The 23558-nt window shown below is 38.0% G+C and overlaps 1 protein-coding gene across 2 annotated transcripts in view; it reads right to left on the bottom strand.

Moving 5' to 3' along the window:
- Positions 1–1545: 1545 nt before the first annotated feature.
- Positions 1546–23558, bottom strand: part of STK17B (serine/threonine kinase 17b) — a 110225-nt gene continuing 88212 nt past the window's right edge. The window contains exons 3-9 of one of the 2 annotated variants that reach the window (XR_014557955.1): positions 17750–17962; positions 13292–13436; positions 12886–13012; positions 12129–12177; positions 8969–9148; positions 4612–7435; positions 1546–3466 (exon numbers count right to left, since the gene is read on the bottom strand). Coding sequence is in view for 1 of the 2 variants with exons in the window: in XM_083712967.1 (XP_083569093.1) it covers positions 7150–7435; positions 8969–9148; positions 12129–12177; positions 12886–13012; positions 13292–13436; positions 17750–17962 (1000 nt within the window). In the remaining variant the exon portion in view is untranslated. Of the gene's footprint in view, positions 3467–4611; positions 7436–8968; positions 9149–12128; positions 12178–12885; positions 13013–13291; positions 13437–17749; positions 17963–23558 lie in introns of those variants that run through there. The other variant, XM_083712967.1, reaches the window with a different exon arrangement.

The following is a 23558-nucleotide window of genomic DNA, read 5'->3' as shown; positions in this document are numbered from 1 at the left end:
GCACAGTTCAGGAAACCTGCAGTTGAGTGATTTGGTGTTGACATATTTTTTTCAAGTGAATAAAATTATTCTGCATAAAATACATCTTTGGGGGTTTCATGCAGACATTTTCACTGCATTTTATTATGAGAAAGCTTGAGTAGTGAATGCTGGAATCAATGATACAAATTTTCAGGAACTGGAAGCTCTTTCGTCAGAACTTGTTCCTCAATACTTTTGGGCTTGGACAACTGGAAAGGTTGACAGGTGAAGAAATATTTAATGACCGCTCCCCACATCAAATGAGGGCGCTTTTTGTGTGGTCGCGCGCAGCCCCCCAGATCCCAGTGCGACTCCTGGTAGTTTGGGCTGGCTTCATCCTCCCTAGGCTGGATACCTGGAGGTCTCCGCTTACCTCAGCCAATCACCCAATCCCGCCTGGGGAGGCATTGCTAGGGGATGGCCAGGTAAGGTGAATCTTACCTGTGAAGCGGCAGTCAACTCCAGAGCTTCTCCCACCCTCCCCTCCCTGTTAAGTCGTCTTTTTGCAGGCTAACCTTTTCTTCACAGGTATGCGGGCACTGCCACATCAGGGTTTTCCCGCATTGGCAGGTTTTGCCTTTCCCATAGCAAAATGTCACAACTTTGGCGGTTTCAGGCCTTGGGCAGAATCCTTTAGTCTAGCTTCCTAAATGGGGCGGGGGGGGGGCTTGAAGCGGTGACCCACGCCCCCCTTGCGGCGATGATACCAGGGCTCCCCGTTAAAGTGGTCTTGAAGGGAGGCATTGGCTATATGCCGAGAAGTTGTCATTACTCTCCCCTGCGACGGTGGCGAAACAGGGGGTGGGCTGTCTGCTTGAACATATGTTCTCCAGAGCCAGCCCAATCCCCACACATTCTGGATAACCCTGAAGTCTCCTAGCTCCCTGGCTGGGGACTAGGAAGGATAAATGCCCAATGCCTGAGCCACAGTCTCCCTACATCTGAAACTTAATATAGGTTGTGGCCAATTTTAATCCCATAGCACGTTGTCTTGCGTCATTATTCTGCTCGGGAGTCATCTGGGGTTGGGGGGACTCTGCCTGTCCACGCAAATGCTCTTCCCTTCTTAAACTTCAAAGAGCTTCTCCAGTGGCATTCTCTGCGAGGAACATTAATGGGGTGGTGATGTTGTCAGTTTATCTGGACGCCACTGAAATAGTGATCAGGAGCAGTTGAGAATTTAATCCACCCAATTTTAAATTATTTACATGGTAGACCAAAGGGTGTTATGTTAAAAGTCTGTTTGAAAGGAAGATGATGAGTATATTATTATAAGGGTGGCCCCATTTTAAAGTTTGGCAATCAAGGACTTAATATGATCTCAGTGAGTTTAGGATGGATAGTTTTGTATTTTCATTTGTATTATACTTCATGCTATATGTAACATTCCATGTTGTTTGTGGTCTATTATTCCCCCTCTGTTTTTATACTGATGGTCTATGACCTTATATATAAACCTCACCTGATATAGCCACTTTTATCCACTTACCAAGACCCACACATTCGGAACACAAAACAGAGAACTCAGAGAATACTTATAATTTGAATAAAATTATATACAAACTTATGGCATAAACAAGTAAGAAAACTTACAAAATTAGAGATAGTCAAACAAATCTTAGCATTGTCAGAAGCAAGTGATATCCTGAATTTACATACATATATACAAGTGCTTATAAAATCCAAAAACCTCTTGACAAAAAACTGACTTCTTCAAAAAAATTAAAAGTGGTAAGACTAAAAGAAGAAATGTAAACATTTATTGAAAATACCACAATGGAAACACTTATTTTTACTATATTCTGTTTTATAAAGTGCTGGCATAACTTATTGTGGCATGTTCATTTCACTTTTTTTCCATATTAAAAGTGTATTTATGCAAGATGATCTTCTATTTTAAACCATCTAAAATCAACACTTTTAGGAAGGAAAAAAAGGAAGCAATATTAATATCCAATATGACATCCACCAGGGGGGAAAACAGAAGAACGAAAGGCATCCTTAGATACCCAGAGTACAGTTGATTTGATACAGCAGATGATGAATGAGCAGATGAAAATTCTTAAAACAGAAATGAATGAATTCAAAAAAGAATCTTAAAAAGACACAGCCATTTTTCAAATACAAAATGTCAATGACTGGAGGAGACAATAAATAAAATACCAACATCTTACGCACAAATGTCTGGAGAAATGAAACAAGTAAAGGACAGAGTGGAAATGTTGGAAAGTGGAAGTCAAGTGGCAAATAGAGAGATGGAAAGATACTTGGATGACATAACATTATTGGAATTGAGAGAAAAAGAGCTCTACTCAGAGCAATTCCAGAAGATGATGATGAATAAGATACTAGGTATAAAGTCAGTATAAAGAGAGTTATGGTAATGGTTTAAAAAGAAACTTACAAACTAAGAGCACCTGCAAACAATTTGATGTTAACTTAAGAAAACCCATTGCAGAGAATAGGTATTATTATGGATAAAGTAAATAATTTTGGTATGTTGGCAGGCTTTAAGATTAATTGCCAGAAAACAAATTTTAACAAAAATCCGACAACAGAAAACCAGAAGGTTCTGATGGAGAAAAAAGGGTTACAATTTTTTTAAAAGTTAAATACTTTGGTATTACTATGACAAATATGAACTGTACATTGTTCCAAAATAATTATGCTAAAACATCGGATGAAGTTAAAAAAGATATGTCAAGATGAGAGAAGTTAAAACTCTTGCTGTTAGGTAGAATTTCAGTGATAAAGATTAATGTTCTGCCTAGAATGATGTTTTTATTCCAAACAATACCTATTGTGACCATTTAAAGACAAAAAGATATATCTAAGTTCTTATGGCAAGGGGGGAAAAGACAAGTCAAAATGAAAGTATTGCAAGATGGAAAGGAAAGGAAAGGAAAGGAAAGGAAAGGAAAGGGGAGGTTTGGGTCTGCCTGATTTGAATCAGTATGTTGTAGCCTGTTTAGTGTGGATGAAAGAGTGTCTCTGAGAAATGAGAGACTTTGGGAATTAAGTCATGACTTGAGATTTGGATGGCATCATATTTGTGCTATGATAAGGTCAAAGTCAGTGTGGACTTTAAAAATTTTTTTACCAGACATACTATATTGAGAATCTGGAAGAGATATAAACCTAGGTTATACCTGAAGATACCCTTATGGATCTCAACGCTAGAAGCATTTCATAGAAAAGACGTGATAGGCAGAAAAAGGGTTAACATACCAAGAATAATTAGAGTGGAACCAAGAAGACTAAAGTTAAAACAAGGGAAGGTCAATCTCTCCAATGGTTTTCCTACTTACAACACAGATTTAAGTCAGATAAAGAAGATTTTCGGTATAGAAAAAAGGCAGACTTTGAAATAGTGGTGTACAGATGATGAACATGTCATTGCGATAATGTACAAATTACTGTTGAAATTTGAAATGCAAGAGGGCCACTAGGGGGCGCATCGGAAGATGGCTGACAAAAACATCTCTCCGACCCACACGAGGTAATTTGGAGGCTATGATGGGAGTAATTAGCCTCCCTACCCCCCCCCCCAGGATGGTGGGGGGGGGACTGACTTGCCTGCTGTGCCCTATACCACCCCCGAATTTGTGGGGATGGGGGCACTAGGCACAAAGCCCTCCTGTGGGATTCTGGTGCTCCTGGACGCCGTCCCTGATCCATGCCACTAGCTGCAAGAACTTCAAAAGAAACAATTTGGATGAAGGAATGCACGTATTTCAAGGAAGGAGGGGGAGTAAAGACTGCTAACAGAAGAGATCTCTGATAAAACAAGACAAGAATAAAACATGAGAAGATATGCCAAGATACGGTATGGCAAATGACTGATGGGAAGGGGGAAAAACTTTCCTTTCTTTCCTTATGTGATTAAACAAGAATCCCCTCCCGTCATGAGTCAGAAATGTTGTTTTAAGGACTTAAGCTGTGGATTTAAGGCTGTGTGGAGATAAACTTTCGAGCCAAAGCATGTTTTAAGAAGAGTGTGGAATATATAAGAGCTTTGGAATGACGCAGTTAAAAATGCCGTCACCATATTGGGAAGTTCTGTCGGAGGACTTAAGTCTGAGAGGAGAAATAGAGAAATAGAGCTGTTTTTATATTGTGGGTGAAACTCCTCAGAGAGACTTAAGAGCGACAGTTTTGCGAGATAAATGATGGAAAGAGCGATGTTATCTATGAAGGTGATGATATATGGAAACCATCTCGATTTGAGGATTGGAAGAACGGAAAAATTCACACAGGATTATTATTGGTGTTTATCGGCTTAAGGAGACTATCAGAAGAGATCATAAAGAAAAAAGAGAAAATATATGAACAAGATGTGATGTGGAAACAGCAAGATAAGACTGGATAGAATTATGAACTCCGTTTGGACTGATTTGGATTGATTTGGACATTAACGCAGTAGCAAGAAGATGATCAGAATCCCCCTCGGATCTTGAAATATGGGTCCCCCCAACAAAATTTAAAATTCGGCTTTGTAATTCGGAATTTATGTGATGTGATTTAATTTGGTTTGATTGGCCGGTTAATAATTATTTTTTTTTTAAAAAAAGAAATTTGAAATGCAAGAACAAGTAGTAGTAGTAATAATAATTTTATTATTTGTCCCCTGCCCATCTGACATGGTAAAAGAATGTATGATTAAATGGGCAAAAGACTGGGCATAATATACAGATGGAACAATGGGAACATACGTGGATTAAAGGGTTAAAATACACATTGTGTTAAGATTTTTATAAAATGATGTACCATGGCATTTAACCCCTGAGACGTTATTTAGGATGTATAAAAATATTCCAAATACTTGCTGGAAGTGTAAAGAACATGAAGAGACATTCTATCTTGCTTGGTGGACACGTCAAAAAGCTAAAAAATATTGGACATAAATTCATACAATACAGAGATCTTGAATGTTAACTTCCATCTGAAACCAGAACTCTTTCTGCTTGGACAAACAATGAGAAACGGATTGTGGAACTTCCAATACATGACTATAGCAGCAAGACTTTTATATGCACAAAGATAGACAGATTCATATTTACCAACAATAGAATGGTTGTTAAAAATATTGGACGTAGCCAAGATGGCGGAATTGACATGTTCAGAGAAAAGACACTTAACATTTACTAAACATTGGAAACCCCTTATAGCCTTTTTGCGTGAAAAAGAAAATGAACTAATGGCATTTGGGTTTGAAGACTGAAGATAATGTTGCTTTATAGAAAGTGGCTTTTTTTAGGTGTAATACTGGAGTGGATGAGTTGAATAATGTTTACAAATTGCTGATAGATGAGGAATTGGAAGTTATTTATTTTCTTTTTTCCTCCCATTATTATTTTTATCTCCACTTTTTATCTATTTTCCTTTCCTTTCATTTCTGTTTTTTGTGCTTTTATCTATATATATTTTACTTTTGACAAAAAAGATATGAGTTTCTGTATACCTTTTTCTAAATTCCAATAAAATCTGTTTTAAAATAAAGTCAACACTTTAAAAACGCATATTAGGCAATTGAATTCTGTATCCCAGCCTTCCCATAGGGATTTTTAACTGATAGTCTTAAGAAAATATGGCTTTCAAATACTGAAATTCTGTACTGAGTTTCTGAATGTGGGCTTGGGTTCTGCACCACCTTGATTCTAACAGTATACCTCAGTCCAACTACTTGCAGTGCCAACCTCATGTCACTGCTTGTGAAATTCAACACATGGCTTTAGGCTTCATTCCCGTGTACTCTTACCTGAGAGTAAGCACCATTGAACATAGTGGGGCTTACTTCTGAGTAAAGAGGCATAGATTACACCATTACACACATATTAGTGGTATCATATATTTGCTGGGATACCATCAATGGATTCAACTGATGAATGGGAAGGTAGAAGAGAGTTGTAATTTAGGAGAATAATTTGATGAAGTCAACTTCATCTATAAAAGATAAATTATGACGAAACCTAACATTGCACACTTTTGTGGAAGTTCTCATTCAATAAAATTTAGTCTTGTTGGCCTTCAGACTTAATACCTCACAAAACTGAGTGTGCCCTTAAGTAGTATATAGAATTGCAGATTTTCCTGCCAGAAAGGTATACCACGTTGACACAAGTTTGTGAGTAGATAGGTAAAGGCAGTGCTTTCTTTTCTAGAAAAATAGGTGCCGGTACTCATAAGGAAGTTATTAACAACAAAGAAGAGATGCCGGTACTGCATACCCCTGCGTAGCCCCTGAAAAAAAATACCAGCTAAAGGTATTTTCACATGACACAAATGCATCTTTGACCCCTTTCCATATTATTTGTAGACACAAAAAGGTTTTTAAGTTAAATCAGTATTTTAAAACATCTGGGTACTATATTTGCATAACAGAATTGTGGAATGCAAATGGTTATTTAAGTGCCTCACGTGAAAATGGTCTAAGGCTGCAAACCTCTCTACACTGAACCCAGTGAGGCTCGCTTCTGAGCAAACATGCAAGAGCCTCCGGGCTGCCAGTCAGGAAGCCACTTGAACTCCAGTCAACATTCCAAGTGGGAAACACAGGCTCAAAGGATTCATTGTAGTACAGCTATATACTAATAAGTCACTGATTTGAATCTGTTCAACAAAAAGATGACAGCATGAGGCTGCTCTGCTGGACTTGAACAAAAGGGCCCATTTCTCTGCTTTGTCAACTTCATGTAGCTTTATTAACAATGCAACTGCATATGTATTTTTACATCACTCTTTGGCTTAGAACATGGTTATGGTGTGTTTAACAAGGCTAACTGTTGGCTAGCATTAAAAAAATCCTCTTCCCAGTTTGCCTATTTTATTTATCGACACACCAAAATCCATTATTTGGACTTCAAATGTAAAAATGCAAAAAAAAAATACTCAGTTGCTTGTCTGCCTCCAAAGACAATCCACTTCAGGTGCCAGGACTCCAGTTTCCCAGGAGTCAAACCCATTGCCAGCAATGGTAGCACAAAGAAGGGCCAACACAACATCAACTGAAAGTGCATTTCTTGGATAACCAAAATGCAATAGTGGACAAGCCATAATCTGAAAGCATGTGCCACAGGAGTAGATCAGAATCCTAAATTCAGTTCAAAATAGCATTCAGGAGTGCATCTGTTAGCATACAAAGTCTGTTGTGAATTCTTGGGGGTACTGGAGAGAATCATCAAAGCGAAATCGTTTGGAGACTGTACTGCTGTCTTCTGGAATATTCTCTTTATCCTCTCGCTCGCTGCACATTCCATTACACATGCACTTATTAGTATTTCTTTCTTCTGTGCACTTATTCATATGATCATGTGTTGGAGAAGAACTGGGGCTTTCTTCAGGGCTGTACAACAAGAAGAAATCTCTTTGCTGAAGCCAGGAGTGAGACAGACAGGCCTCTGCTGTTGGTCGCTCTCTTCAAAATAAAAATCAAAAGATACACATTTAAGACATGGAGGTCATTTGAAAGCAACAGCTTAGCCAGTGAAAGAAGGGTTAAATACTACCTGATGTTGGGATAGCCTTACTGCCTTCAAACAAAACTATATCCCTAATCAACTAGATTTGGCAGAGATCCACAGGGAGGAAGAGATGGGCAAGCTCATCTTCCCCACACAGCATACACTTCATAACTTGCCCTCTTGTAACTCCTCTCACTGACCCCACCAATTCTCATCACAAGGAAAGACAAAATATTTTTGGTTTAAGTGTCTATAGCTTGCTCTTCCTCTATTTGCCATCAATATGTATTTCAAGCAGTGGGAAGGTGGCTGTACGGTGCAGGCAAGAATGGACGGAAAAGGCAAAATGAAAAGGTTTCCTTCCTCAATCTGCCTTCCCTTTCTTATACCACTGATACTATTCTGTGCACATAAACACACAAACTAACAAGGATTGTGGCTGCAACATAATAGGGAATCAGCCAACTAACACAACTCTTCACTGCTTGGAGAAATTGTAGAAGCACAATCCATTTTCGTGAAAGGCTTTGCAGCTTGTTGAAATGGCTACAGCTGTTCAATTCCATACCTTAAAAGCAGGAGTGGGGAACCACCAGCCTGTGGGCCCAATTATGCCCAGCAGGGTTATTTGGCCCACAAACCATGTCCACCTGACATCCGGATTGTTCCCTAGAAAGAGATGTTTGCATTTGTCACTTTTAAAATTTAGTGCCAAATGCAAACCACACTGGGATTGGTTCCATTTGGGAGCCCCCAGATGCTGCAAAAATTAGATTTTGCAGTCAGAAATCACTTGATTGGCATAAATGGAATTAAAGCTGGCCTGCAAAGGAAGAAATGAAAGAAGTGGGAGCACACTTATGGTGCACTCCTGATTCTTTCCTTCAAAGTTGGGTCATGATGGAGAGGTGGAAAGCCTTGACCACCTCTGAAAGTGCCCCACAAGGAACAAATCCTGTTCCGCATCCTGCACTAGAGAAAGCCCTGGTCCACCACCTCAGATGGTTATATAGAAAGTATTAACAAATACAGAGGGTTGTACATAATGTTAGTCATGCTCACAACAGATCCATTGGAATTAATGGACATGACTAATTTAAGTCCATTAATTTTAATGCGCCTGCTCCAAGTAGAATTTAGCTGGATACAACCCAGAGTCAAATACTGCTAGTTGCTCTTTGGCATTATAAAGCCAAGCACATAGGGAAGTATTTCTGATGGAAAATACACAAAGATTCACCCCAATTCTAGACCCATAAGAATTTCTGCGCCACTGTAGTGTGTCAGGTTATACAATGCAGTTCTCACAAAAGAGGAAGAGAACTCAAGAGTAAATAAAATGATTTTTAATTTGAAATTAAGCTTGTGATACACAGACATGCAAAAAATAGCCTTTTCATATGACTAAGCCCCTTGCCACTATATTTATGTTACAGAGATTCCGCTTAAGTTTTCTTCCTCTGCCCTGCTCCAAATCATCTACTTACTCAGGATTTTTAACAAGTAGCATTTGAATGAAGTCTCTGGCCAATGGTGAAATTGAAGCAAATGTTTCTTCTGAATAATCCACATTTACTTGAGAAATATTGAGGTACGTTTCTTGTTTGTCGGCTCCCACAAAAGGAGATTCGTGTGTAAGCAGCATATAAGAGATGACACCCAAACTCCTGAAATTAGAGAAGTTATGCATTTAATATTAAAATATTTGTAATTACACATACCAAGCCAGATTTTTCTTTTTAACTTTTCAGTTATCTATATATCTATAAATCAAAATTTGTAGAAAGTCATTACAGGTAAACTAGAGGCATTCATATAATCAGCTTAGTTTCATGACACAGAACAAGTGTACTTCTTACACACTGAACTGTTCCATTTTCAACACAGAAGGGCAGAAGGCAAAGTATTTGCCTATTTTTACAACTATACTTGTCACCAACATATCAATCAAAATATTTAACAACAGGACACTGGCAAGCAACCTGCTTGTTATCAAAATATAAGCAGAAAGATTCTCTCCACAAGGACTCTACAAATCCTGGCAGGCATACATTGTGCTAATGCCACAATCCAATTCCCAGGAGACCCAAATGGAGACAAGCTCATAAACATTTCATTGCACTTCTTGCACTATGATAGATATCAAATGGATGATACTCTCTCAGTGAGAAGACTTTACCTTTCAGCACAGTGTTTAGGGCATGCCATACAAATGAACTGGGCACTTATATTTGCTTAGAGCTCCAATATGAACATCCAAAACTCTAGATCAGGCTGCACATTTAATGGATCAACAGATTTTCAGTTTAACAAAAAATGAAGCCAGTGGGCACAGGGTTAAGAATTCAGAAGTTTGCGTAACTGTAACAGTGGTAATGAGATAATCAGAAACTGAAATAAAAACAGCAAACATTGGCAAACAGATTCTATTTCTGGCACATGCTGGAAAGCAGTGAAAGCAAAGACGAACACCACCACAGGATATGTTTAAAAAAGAAACAAACAAAATCTAATTACTTCCTTAGCTTATGAAGCCAAGGCTGGTAGTCCATTAAATCATAAATGGTGCTTGGTCATCTAAGGTCAACAATATATAAGCAATAAAAAGTTATAAGACCCTTTCCACTGAAGCCTTATACATTCTGAAAATAAAGGTGTAACAGGAAACCTTGTCTGATCCCAGGTTTGCTATTAATCACTTGCTCCTTTTCATATTCACCTCAACTAACAGCCAATTTACTTTTTGGGCTGTTAGTTGTAGAATTCTGAAAAAGTGCTGTGGCAACAAGTGACAAAATGGCCACCACAGGGCATAGAAAAAGAACATAAGTGCAATTAAAAACGCATCCTCTTATTTTTGCATGATTTTTATACAAGATTTTCCCCAGGCCACCGTCAAACTGCAAGTCACATCTGTCTCCATAGCCTTAATTGTAAAAATTGCAGATCCAGGACTTTTCAGTACCACCATGAGTACTATCTGAAGAAGTGTGCATGCACACGAAAGCTCATACCAATAACAAACTTAGTTGGTCTCTAAGGTGCTACTGGAAGGAATTTTTTTATTTTGTTTCGACTGTGGCAGACCAACACGGCTGCCTACCTGTAACTAGAACCATGAGGGGATAACTTGCAAAAATCATAAGGATCCATGCCTTACACTGTAAACGTCAATCAAGCACTTACCAGCACTACCCTGGGACAAAGAAACCCATAGATCTAAGTCACAGATCTTCATGGATTTTACAAGGCATATCCTCAAACCACCATCAGAATGAAAGGGTGTGGTATAAACGCAGCTGATTATTGGATAAGTTAAATCTACCAAGAGGATTGAGCCTATACAGTAGAATCAGAAATGTGCCCTCACCTGGTGCTTATTCCTTCACACAGAATATTAAATACTTGGGGGGGGGAGAGAGAAAGGGAAAGCCTGTACCTCACTGTTTTTTGGGTGCTCTATCCCCTTCCATAGGGCTTTTGGGTAAAGAATTCCAGAAGAGATTTCCATCCCCTTCCTATAGGGGCATCAGGGGGGGGGGGAGGGAGCCAGGTGGCCCCGCTCCTAGGTCATAGCTGTCAAGTGTCCCTTATTTGTAGGGACAGTCCCTTATTCCAGCACCATGTCCCGCTGCTGTCCCTTATTGATGGATGTCCCTTAAATGATGTCCCTTAAATTTCAAAGGAAGCAGCTCCTCTTCCTCCCTCCCTGCCGGCCAGGGAGGAGGGAGGCTCCAACTGTGTTGCTTGGCTGTGTTGCCCACCCAATAAGAAGCCTAAGAACGGCTGGGGGGGGTGGAGCTTGCATGCCTTGTGTGTGGATAGTTAATGCAAGCTGAGGGTTTTTTTGAATGTTGGACGCCATTTTGTTGCACGTGCTGCTGCAAACTTTGCAGTGCAAAGCCAGGCCGGGGAGCCATCTTAAGTTGAGGCTGTATAGGCCTTGTGGTGCATGTGATTCAGATTCTATTCAGTTGAACCTCTGGTTACACAGTTGGTTGGACAGTGTTCTCGAAGCTACCAGCATGAGTTTGGCCAGACTGCAGGAGGACAGGAAGACTGGAGTGCCTGGAACAGGTGAGGCTGCAGGTCCCTTATTTTGGCTGCTGATCCCTTATTTCCAAGGCTGCTGGTCCCTTATTTTCAAATCTGTAAGTTGACAGCTATGTCCTAGGTGCTGGCTGCTGGACAGGAATGCCCCTATCCTTTGGCCATCATCTCAAAAAGAAGCCAAATGTCCTTGCTCCACCACCACCACATGCTGCTTCTTTTTCACACACTTCTCACCTTTCTGTTCATCACAAGCATATCCACTATAGACTGCTGCCTCCTCTTATGTGGCTTGCATTAAGAAGGGATGGGGATTCAACCAGATGAATGGGAGGCATATTTCAAAGTTTGTACAGAGGCAGAGGGCAAGGAGAGGGGCCCTGGCATTGGGGCTCATGAGCAACATATGGAAATCCCTGCTTTAGGTCACCATGACTATAACTTGTGCCCTATAGTCACAAATAACAAATGAAGGGCCAACAAAGGCATTATGTGAAAAGCAGTTTCCAGAAATTTAAACTGAAACGATATAGTAGCTAATATATAAGAACTAGATAGTCTTTACAGTTGTTTTAACTTCAAAAGAAGTGATCTTACCATATATCTGTTGCTGGAGTAATAGGTTCATAATTTAAGACTTCTGGTGCTGGACAGAGGGGAAAGGAAGAGTACCATGAAGTACAGCAATTGTGTTCTAGTATACTCATGAAAATTATCTTATTTTCTATTTGGGCATCATTTTAAAATTATAGGTTTGTATGATTGAAAAAAGAGCGTCCTCTTCAACATCTACGGAATGGTCCACACAGTCCTTGCAAGTTTGTTTAGTTATAGATGCAGAGCAATGCAGGAGTGAAGCGGCACAATCAAGCCATCCTTTTGTTGAAGTTGGTACAAGGTACATACACTAATCTCAAAGTAACCCATTTATATTCTGGAGACCAGTATATATTTATTTCTTTAAAGTTATACTTTTCAACTTGAGACAATTCATGTTTCCTAACCAGTGATTGAGAGAAAACTGAAGAGGAAATTTCCTCTACGGCTTATATGTAGAACAGCAATGACTCCATTATTTTTACTAGTCCTGTGTCAGGGGCTGATTACCCAATGGCCGTTTTGTTTTATTTGTAAGATTATTCATAAACCACTGCCTCATAAAAAAAATGTAAAGGCTGGCATTCAAGAAAATCATTAAAACATTGTAAAATCATGAATCAAATTAATTCTCTAAAAACATTTTCAGCAGGTGATAAAATATCAAAACTGCAGGTACCTCTCTAATGTTGAGTAGTTCTACCATATGAGAAAATACATAGAAGCATTCAAAGAGCATGTGTGCACAGTGACATACCTTGATACTCGGGAGTCCCAACAATTTCCCGTAGTTCAATGCAATTGCCAATCTTCCGAGACATGCCAAAATCAACAATTTTTATATCGCCAAGGGGACATACACTACTCAATAAAATATTCTGGGGCTACAACAAAGAAACAAAAAATGTTCAGTGCTTGCATAATTCACCATATATTAAGGATATAAATTTAAGATTAATTCATAGTTTTAAACTAATCCTACTGAAATTGGCATATCACCAATTTAGGCCAGTAGTTTCTTACCAAAAAATCAAAGCATTTTTATAAAAGCCTAAAAGGCCAATTTGAAATGTTAAGGAGTTATCAAGATACAGATCAATATATTTATGAATTTATATCCTAGAACATAAACAAAAGTGCAGAAAGAAATACATTATAGTTACCTTTAAATCAAGATGGACAATGTTGTTCTGATGCAGATGACAAATGCCCTCAAGTATTTGTCGTATAAGTCTAACAATATCTGTTTCATCTATTGCTTCTTCTAGGTCAGGGAGACATAAATTAAAGATTTCTCCTCCAGCAGCACTAAAAAAATATAAACAAACACACTCAGTTTTAAGCATCTTACTCTCTAAATGACCTCATCACAGAGGTCAGTTTCAGTCAGAAAGTAAACTCCAGTTCTACTGCCTTATTGTTTCAAAGAGTTTGGTACAGGTTCATATTTAATTGGACTGAAATGACAATTGTAGAGATGGAGGGGAAAGTAAAATGCTCAAGCTTGGGATTTTCTGTTGCTCCAACATGAACTTTTGTAGGGATAGTCAAAAAGAAGCCGTGAGGATGTGATGTAGAAGGCAAAATCATTTGCAAGCTTCATTATTTGTGAGGTCAGTGAAATGGCATCTATTTCTAGAACACCAGCAGACACCAGAAAACAAAGAAAAAGGTTTTAGTGGAAACTTAAATCTCAGCACAGCATGTTACTGACAGCAAAGGAAATGGATATTTTTTTCTAAAGTATCCAAGAAGTCTTTTAAACCAACTAGAAAAACAATCAACAATCCTGAAAACAGTCTATGTTGCTCAACATTAAGACAGCTTTATTTTCTGTGAACTTTCTAGGAACAGCCCCTTAAGAGGGACTCAAAACACTTTGTCCTGGACTACTTTTTACCTAAGTTTCTAAAAAAAGTAGTTTTCAACTACTATATAATACTCATTCACCACAACCTTTCAAGAAATGCTAAAAATGTAGCTGTTGCTTTTTTTTTCTGGAATGCATTTTGATTTTGGCACTCCAGTTACATACCTTCCCTGAAGCAATCATATTAAGTTATATTTCTCTCTCTCTCTCTCTCTCTCTCTCTCTCACACACACACACACACACACAGAGAGAGAGAGAGAGAGAGAGAGAGAGAGAGAGAGAGAGAGAGACTGAATGACTTTTGGAAGCAAGATGAAAACAAAAGCAAGATGAAAACAAAATGTATGCCCGAAACACAAGCCGCTGCTCTGGCATGTCTTCCACTGCAACCCACGATCCCCTTGTGTGAACACACACACAGTTTGCTTTTGTAATTTCTTGATCCAACTGTAGCTCCCTGTGCTGGAGCAAGTAATCACATGCACTCAAACCTTGGAGAGGATGCCTTTCCACACATGCCTGCTCACCCACACTAGCAACCTCCTCTTGTAAATTTGGTATCAAATTATACTTCAAGCAAGCTTGAGCACAAAGCATAATTTTGGTTTCTTCTGTGACTGTTACTTGACCAATCCATATAAGAGGATAGACAACAGTTCACCTCCATTTACACAGCTCTCGTCATGGTCAAAGAACAGCAATGATGAGGCTGCTCTTGCATGGATACAACTCCAACAGCTGAAGGCTGTCTCTTCACCACCATCACTCATTGTATACAGGCATAAACTACCCTCCATGTCACCAGCAAACTACTCCAAAGCTGTTCAATTTTAAAACAGTAATATATTTGCAGAAGCCTCTACACCAAAAGAACGATTTCTTTTCCTTTTTTGTTGTTGGATTGATGGGCCTATTTTCAAAAACACCAGCAACACAAGCTATTAGCGGCCCAAATACTTCTTCCACATCTATTTCCCATCCTGATCAAAAGAAAATATTACCAGATTATAACTTCTATGCAAGAAAACGTGCTAAGGTAAATCAAGAGGAGAGTTCTGCTGCACAGGAGTTACTCCATATCCCAACGGACTTTGGAAGGATGCCTCAAAGCTTCATCAAGTTGCCCTGTACATAGTAATCTAGGATAACGACATTTCAGATGACTACAGTTACAAGTTTTGCAGTGGTCTACTAGGACAGCAAGGTTTCTATGTAACTCAAAGAAGTTAAGCTGCATATTCTGAAGTTGCTGTTGGTCCTTATGAACATGCATCCATATTCAGCAGCCACTGGCCTATCTAGCAACAGTGATTCAGGAATGTTGCCTTCCTCTGTGGCAGAAAGCAACTCAACAAATGTCCACTGACACTATCTAGCACTCTCAATGTCTAAGCTGTCATTTCTTTCAGATGGTGTCCTTTTTCAGTTGAAGACCCTCTCACAATAAATCTTCTATAGCCTCACTGGCAAATTAGATATAATCCCAGCATTTACACAAAAGCATCTATTATATTTAACAAAGGTTATGATTTTTTTAAATTAATGTTTGGTTTAAAAAATAGCAAACAGCACACAACGACAAGACACTAAAAGTTTTAGCTACCATGAAACTATAGTTACAACAGATTTATCTCAAACAAATCTGACACAGAGTTAATGCTGTACTTATTAAGTGCTGCAAAAATGGAAATTACACTTAAGTGGGAATGTTGAGAAGTGCCAACGCTGAACAGTTGAATAACAAGAATGCAACATTGTCAGAGAACCGGTCAAGCTGACATTAATAAGAAGTGCAAAGATGACAGTTACCTTGATAATAAAAAAAACCCTGGTTCTTTGGATCTCTGAGGACAGCAACTTGCAACTGACTCTCATTTTGAAACTTGTTGAAGCTGATATTTCATAACATTCCATTATTTTAAATTAATCTAAAGCTCAAATGTATTCTGCTGAAATCTGCACATTAAGATTACTAATATAAAAAGCTTGATTGAACAATGAAGAAATAAAAATTGAGTTAACTAATCAGTAAGTTTATATAAAGACTGTTTAATAGACTACATGATACATTAATGTCTCATAAAGGAAGGGCAGTGCCAAAAAAATAACCACAGATACATTGTATCCAGTATGATAATGCAATCAATCCTACATGAACATTTAATTAAGAAAGAGCTTGTTTATACCAAAAAGTGTACTACAATACCCATGTCGTATCTTGTTATTCTGAGCCCTAATAATGCAGGGCTCTTTATAGGCCCGAGACAGCATTTGGAATACAGTTGTGGACGTAGGTACTAGCAAGTGGAGATAGGAGCAGCAGCTTTGGTAAGCAAAAAAAGTAATGACTATCCCAAATAATTTATATCACTACTGGTATAAATAGTTGTATATAGTCATCTCAGGTATAAAGAAATGGATGGTGCATCAATATCCCTTGCAAATAGATACTGGTGTGTGTGATTTAGGACAATTGCAGGGAGGGGGAGAAAACTGAATTATTTGTTTGTGTAGAAGAATGCTGTGTTAGAAACTGAGATGTGAAAGCTAGGAGCTAAATGGCATCTTAAACCAAGGTTATGGGCACAACAACGGAATGTCTAGGCACACTTTTTAATAACAATACAAAGCTGAAAATGAATGAACTGCAGCAAAAATATTATGTTCATTTTCACATGGTCTAGTCCTTCCCCTGCCCACCCCCCTAATATTCTTAAGGAGGTCGGGAGGCAGAAAAAGGTCCTCCTCTCCTTCCACTCTGCAGTTTCAATCTGAAATCTTAAGCGTAGTACTGTGCCCAGAATTCTGAAACTGCTTGAGCTAATGAAATTCCCTGTCGCAAAATGTTCCTGGAACAAAGGGAGTTTTGATCATTGGAATAATGTATTTATCACACAAAACAAGTCTGATCACTGTTAAACAGTCTTGCACTATCTTCTTACAGCAGTTGAAGTACATGGGAGAACAAGAAAATAGCTCAGGAAAAAATTATTGGGATATTTCTTAATTGGTTGTGCGATATACAATTCAAATGTAAATATATCAATAAGAACCATCTGACAGAAATGGGCAACTCAAGAATCACCTAGGGAACAGGCAGCTATTCTATCCTTAGCCATTCTACAAGGTACAGTGCTAAGAATCAACCTACAGAAGGACCATGCTTGCACTGCAGATTAAGTTCTATTTTATTTAAGTTTCCCCTGAAAGCTTAAAAAGCCAGTTGGTTGTATCCAACAAAGTGGAAATGAGGACAGCTAAACTGATTTCAGTGGGTCTAAGTCAGTTATAAAACACACACACACACACACATCGGTTTTTAAAAGAATATTTTAACAATACAAATCCAATGTTACAATAAACATGAATATTTTTACCCCCCTGCCCCTTTTGTGGTTTCTTATATTGTTTTTATTTTTAATACTGCATTTTCTTCATAGTTGTGACTAACTTAAGTGCACCAATTACAATGAGTCCACGCTGAGTATGCCTCAGTTGGAAAGAACCCAGAGATCTACCATGCCTACAACAGAAAACATAATATAGAAGGTCAATGATAATAGTGCCACTGATAGAAGGTTCGTTTTAACAAAGGATTAAGATCCAAAACCTAGAAGAGCCAAACACAACAGAAAGTACACTGTACGTATTCTCTAATGTTACCTTTCTGGTTATGTTTGGTGAACTTATGCAAACAATGACAAAATCAATAGATCTATTATCAAACATACTGGCACAAAGCATACTTACTATTCCAATACCAGAATGATTTCATTTGTTGTTTCATAGACTTCATGGAGATTTACCACACGGGGACTCAGCTTTGTTAATTCTAGAACAGCAATTTCATGCAGGATCTCTGCTTTGCAGTCTTGGCCTCTTCTTCTCTTCTTCAGAAACTTAGCTGCATATTCCTGGCCTGTAGATTTTGCAATACATTTTCTCACCACAGCAAATTTTCCTCTGTAAAAGGACAAAAGTATTTGTGAAGTATCAGAGCTGCCGAAGAGACACAAGAAAATGGAAATATTTTAAAAGTAATGTCAACATCATAGCTTTAGCTTACTGCAAACAAGAATGTGTGTATTTTTTGCAGTCATGGTTTTTGCAGTCTTATCATTATCTAGACCTACTGAAGACTTGAAAAGCAAAAATAGAGCTCTGGGCAAAGTTTTCTGCAATCCAGAGATAAGGCTTCAGTGGCTGGAGCATCTCCTGACCCTACCTCTACCATAGCTACAATTATCTGTACCCTGATTTCTCATGCAACACTGCATTTCCTTTATCCAGCTTCACTCCAAACCTTTGCAAACTTGAATCCCAGCAGCAGACCATTATTATGTAAGGAAAGTTCCTCTTGTACATATCAGTCTATATGCAAAATTTGAGTTTCATTATTTTGAGTGTGAGGAAGAAGGGCCAACTCTTTTTAAGGCCACAAATCTGTATGAAGTCAGGTTGCCTGATGTAAATGGAATTTAAGCAGCCTTACTACATGCAAGTTTGCAGCCTTCAACCTCCAAGATAAATATACTTGGATACCCAGCACCAATTAGGAGATCACTACATTACAGGGATTTTTAATCAAATATTCTTAGTTAAGAACTTAAGACAAAACTTGCACTAAAAATGTATTAAGATGCTTACAACTGTCATATCAAAGATTGGAAATACTCTGCAAATGCAATTTACCAGGTACAGGTGACTCTCATTTTATGCAGGGGTTATATTTCAGGGTTAATGCATAAACCAAAATTGTGCATAGTCAAGACACATTTCTCCCCAATACCTCCCCCCTTTCCACCTTCACTTAAATTTTTAGTATTTTTTTGCAAAGAACATAAAGCTGAATGCGCCCAAGTTAAATGTGCGTAAGTTGTAAGTTACCTGCACATAAAAGATACTTCTGTATTTAAGATCCTAGGATAAAAGGCCATTTAAAGTGTTGAAATGCATTTTAAAAAGCTTCACTCCACCACAGTGCTGGCAAGTGTTTTTAATACACAGTGCAGGTAAGAACATGGTTCTGTTTTTTAAAGATCTCTGAAATGCTTCTTCTTAGAAGAGTTTAAGAGGTTGTTTGGGGTTTTTTGGGGGGGCAAGAACTCCTTCAGAAACTGGTTTCAGGTTTTTAAAAGGATGTTTTAAAACACATTTTGCTTAAGCATATGCTCAGATTTTCAATTTGCGGGGATAATGTCTCCTCTTAACAAAGTGTAAAGTTTTAACCTTAAGGTGCCACAGTACTGCGACAACACACCGGCTATGCTGCTGAGCTGAGTTTGGGCCAAATCAAGTACTTTGAATTTGAGAGAAGTTACTACATTCCTGGCTTTCAAAGGGTGGGTTGTGACTTGTGACTTGGTATAAGGTAGATTGCATCAATTTTTAAAAAGTGTTTTGTTTTTGTTTTTTCTTTCCTTCCAATAGAGAAGAAGAGGAAGTGCAGAGAAAAAACACAGCTCACATTTTGAAGGTGGAGAAGATCTAAAATGTCTGCTGCTGGGCACTCATAGCCAGTGTAAAGGTTTTGAAAGAGTTGTGTGTGAATGAGAACATTTAACATCAGGAATAACTGGACAGATAAACTGAGGCACAGGGAAATTAAAGAGCTAGTCAAATTAAAACAATGTGTTCATGGTAAAACAAAGTACAGCCTAAAGCCTCCACACAAAAGCCCATTCTCAATTGCTAGCAAGAAACAAGTCATGTAAATCTCATCTCTTACCAACTGTTTAACTTTAGAACCAAAAATGTATGTTGGTAAGATTGTGTTTTTAGAAGAAAACCACATACTGCTTAAAAATGAAGCTGACCTTTTAGGAAGTAAAGAAAAATGTGTTCCCTTGGCCAAGTTAGGAATGCCTGAAAACCAGGATTATGATTTTAGTGTTAATGTTTACATGAGTGCCCAGAAATACAATAAGTGAAAGGTTTAATATAAAACGAAGAACAGAATCAGGTCTTTAAAGTGCTTGAAGTTACAGAAGTAAAACGTGTACAGTGGTACCTCGGGTTAAGTACTTAATTCGTTCCGGAGGTCCGTACTTAACCTGAAACTGTTCTTAACCTGAAGCACCACTTTAGCTAATGAGGCCTCCTGCTGCTGCCGTGCCGTCGGACAACTATTTCTGTTCTCATCCTGAAGCAAAGTTCTTAACCTGAAGCACTATTTCTGGGTTAGCGGAGTCTGTAACCTGAAGCGTATGTAACCTGAAGCGTATGTAACCTGAGGTACCACTGTACTGGATATGCATAAAATGCTTTTTATTCTAAAGTAAAATTTTCAGAACTTCTCTTCAACCATTTTTCCAGGCATGTGAACATTGTTTTTTTTATTTACAGGTAGATAGCCATGTTGGTCTGCCATAGTCAAAACAAAATAAATAAATACTTCCAGTATCACTTTAGAGACCAACTAAGTTAGTTATTGGACTCTAAGGTGCTACTGGAATGAATTTTTTAATTTTTTAATTTAATTTTGTTTCAATCATTTTTTATGACATCACATAAAAATATACTTTGAAAATGTCCCTGTTCTGAGCCCTTTCTTATTAACAACTTTTTAAATCAAGGGCTTGTAAGCAACTTCAGGAAAATGTCCAGATTTGGAGGCCAGTGACCAAGAACATTACAAGCTTTCACTAACTGTAAATATGGGAATGAATATCAAGCAGCTACTTTTTAAAAAAGACTCTCAGAGGTAGGCAGCTTTAAGTGTGCATTTTCATTTGGAAATTCTGCAGCTACTAGAAACAAAATATTTAAGAGTCTAAAATATGTTACTATCATGGTGGGGGGACGCAGGAGTGAAACATAACTTCTTTCAAGGCCCTTCAAAGTAGAAAGATTCATCTAAGATCTTTAGAGATTAGTTAACACTCATCTGCCCACACTTAAAATGATGTGCAACTCTTAGAACCTGGCAGAAAGCTGTTTTGCTTCCTTTAAAAAAAGAAATTGAGCAACTCCCATAGGACCCCCAGTATAAAGCAGTTAAGGAAACAATTTATCTAGTAATTAATAATGAAATACAACAAGACAACAGGGTGCCTCATTCCTAAATTAGTATTTGAATTCTCCAGTGAAATGCAAACATTAAAAACTGACCCGCAAGAAATATATACAGTATTAGAAATTTCACCTGTAATTTCAGGGTGTTTTGACGACTTTCCTACAAATGAAACTGCATTGCTGAAAGTGAGTCAGCCAAATTCTGTAACACAATAAAGCCTGAATATACATCAAGCAATTATTATTGCCTCACCCAACATGATGCAAAATTACTATGAGGAAGCTGACTAGCATTCTACAAAAGGAGGAATTACTTCAGTTTCATGAGAACAACAAAATGTTTATCTTTCTTCAGGGTGCTTTTTAGAGAACTGCCACACATTTGACCAAAAGACTGATCTTGGTATCTGGAGACTCAAAACTTTCAACTCTTTTCATAGCTGTTCAAAAGGTATGAGCTAATCACTTTTCTGCCTCGTGTATTCTCTCTTTGTGGCCTGTCACCCTTTAATCTAATGCCCACCCACCAAATCTTTGCCCTCATCTATATCTTATTTCTCCACTCTTTAGGCATGACAAAGACTATACATAACAGAAACACAAACTTGTTTTAAAACCAATCAATTTGAGCTTCCAGCCACATGCATATGGAAGATGCACACATCTGAGTCCCACAGCTGAGAGCATACATACATGATGTGTGGACATCTTACACATGAAACTGCAGTAGAGGAAAATCAAGAAATGGAAGGACTATGGAGGAGGATTAACAAATTTTAGTTTGGCTCACTAACAGTGATGTGGTTTCTGGAAATTTTTGATTTTATTTTCAGTTTTACCAGAAACGTTTCTGAGGCACATGCACAATGGCAAAAAAGTGAGTGGATGGAGGCCACAGACATGAGGGAAGTTGGACAAATTTGACAATAAAGGAAAAGAAGGCAAAAATTGTTGCAGTTCGCATATTCATCTGTAGTCAAGAATGGAAATCAGTCAAGCAAATATGATTAGCATTCATTGAAATTGTTGTTGTTTCTTGAAGTCCGCAAATGATATGTAATTAATTACGAGGGTTTTTTTTCATTGTTCTGATGTTTCCTTTGCATTGAAATGAATATACGTTACAGTTATGTAAGCTGCATTAACTTATGTTAAAAAGTGGACAGTGAAACAAATAATGTATTTGGTAGGACCGAACTGCAGTGGAACAGAAAAAGTGTTGATTGCAACAAATACAGGTCAGAGGGGAAATTGCTGCCTTACATTCCTAGATTGAAGCCACTATTTGCTCAATAACAAAGTCAAATTATTAACACTAAGCAATTATATAATATATGTTCCAAATGTGAGCACAAGACATACAATGAATTGGATCCAAAAGCTGCTAAAGTAGAACTGCCCCCTACTCCCAACTCTCCACCCCTAAAAGCTTTTCCAGAGGGTCAAAGACCCTTCTCAGTAGTATTGGCAATGGCACAGATGGCATAATCAAAGATCAGACAATGGAACCTTGTGTGAATAGAGAAGAACTTTCAAGAGATGCAGGGAAATAGTTCTAGTCAGAAAGCTTCAAATCCAACCCAATAATACACCAATAAAAATTCAAGAACAGAAAATATTCCAATGAAGAGAACAAAGCCATGAGCTTATATTCAAAGATAATGAATTAGTGACTCAATTAAAACTGTGAAATTCATCCCACCCATATTTCCTCTTCCTTATTGCCACTCTGCTTGACCAGGCTCATTAAAATTTCCTATCGCCTAAAACCTATTGCCAGTTTTCATCTTGCCTCAGAGAACTACCCCATATCTAGTGCCTGAATGATGTTTCAAAGTCAGCCAGATCAACAACCTTCTGTGTCTTCACAAAAGTTGAACTGCAAACATATTGATAACTTTGTTCCATGAACAACTGGAACATTCATGAGCATTCAGTGACATCAACTTAGCCACTCAGTGTTAGATTAACTGCCACAACTACTTAGATTTTCTCCACACAAACTCTTAATTAAGCTCAAGTACTTCAATTTTCAAAATTTTACTTCTTGAAATTAAAGTCTGCCTCACTAAGCACTGGATTGGACTAATTTTGCTCCATCTACCTTTCATATTAAAAATGCTACAGGGAAAGAACACACTGTGTTTCAATAATGTCAGAGATTCACAAATTAGGTAAAGGAGTCGTCGTTAGTTCACAAGTATAAAGCTCAAACAAGCTACTAATGTGCATTAACTGATCAGCAAAGACAAAAATAGTATGTAGTATGTAGTATGTCTTGAAATAGGAAGGTGAATTAAGAGTTTTAAGAACTTTAGCACACACAATTCTAGAGCCTCTGCAATGGCTGCCATCTATTTTAGATGACATTTACTTCAAAGCTGTCAAGTTATTTCTCACAAAGAGAATTACTCTCCCAATAAGCAAAGAGAATCTTATGCACTCAATGTTTTTGTGTAGAAGAATCTGTAGAATTATTTGCAGTGTTAGAAATTCAGATATAAAAGTTAATCGCCAAATCACACCTTTAACCTAGGTTGTGGTT

The sequence above is a fragment of the Podarcis gaigeae genome (genome assembly GCF_964106915.1).
Source record: "Podarcis gaigeae genome assembly, chromosome: 1".
In the NCBI taxonomy this organism is placed as follows: domain Eukaryota; kingdom Metazoa; phylum Chordata; class Lepidosauria; order Squamata; family Lacertidae; genus Podarcis; species Podarcis gaigeae.
This window is presented reverse-complemented; position numbering and strand designations above follow the sequence as displayed.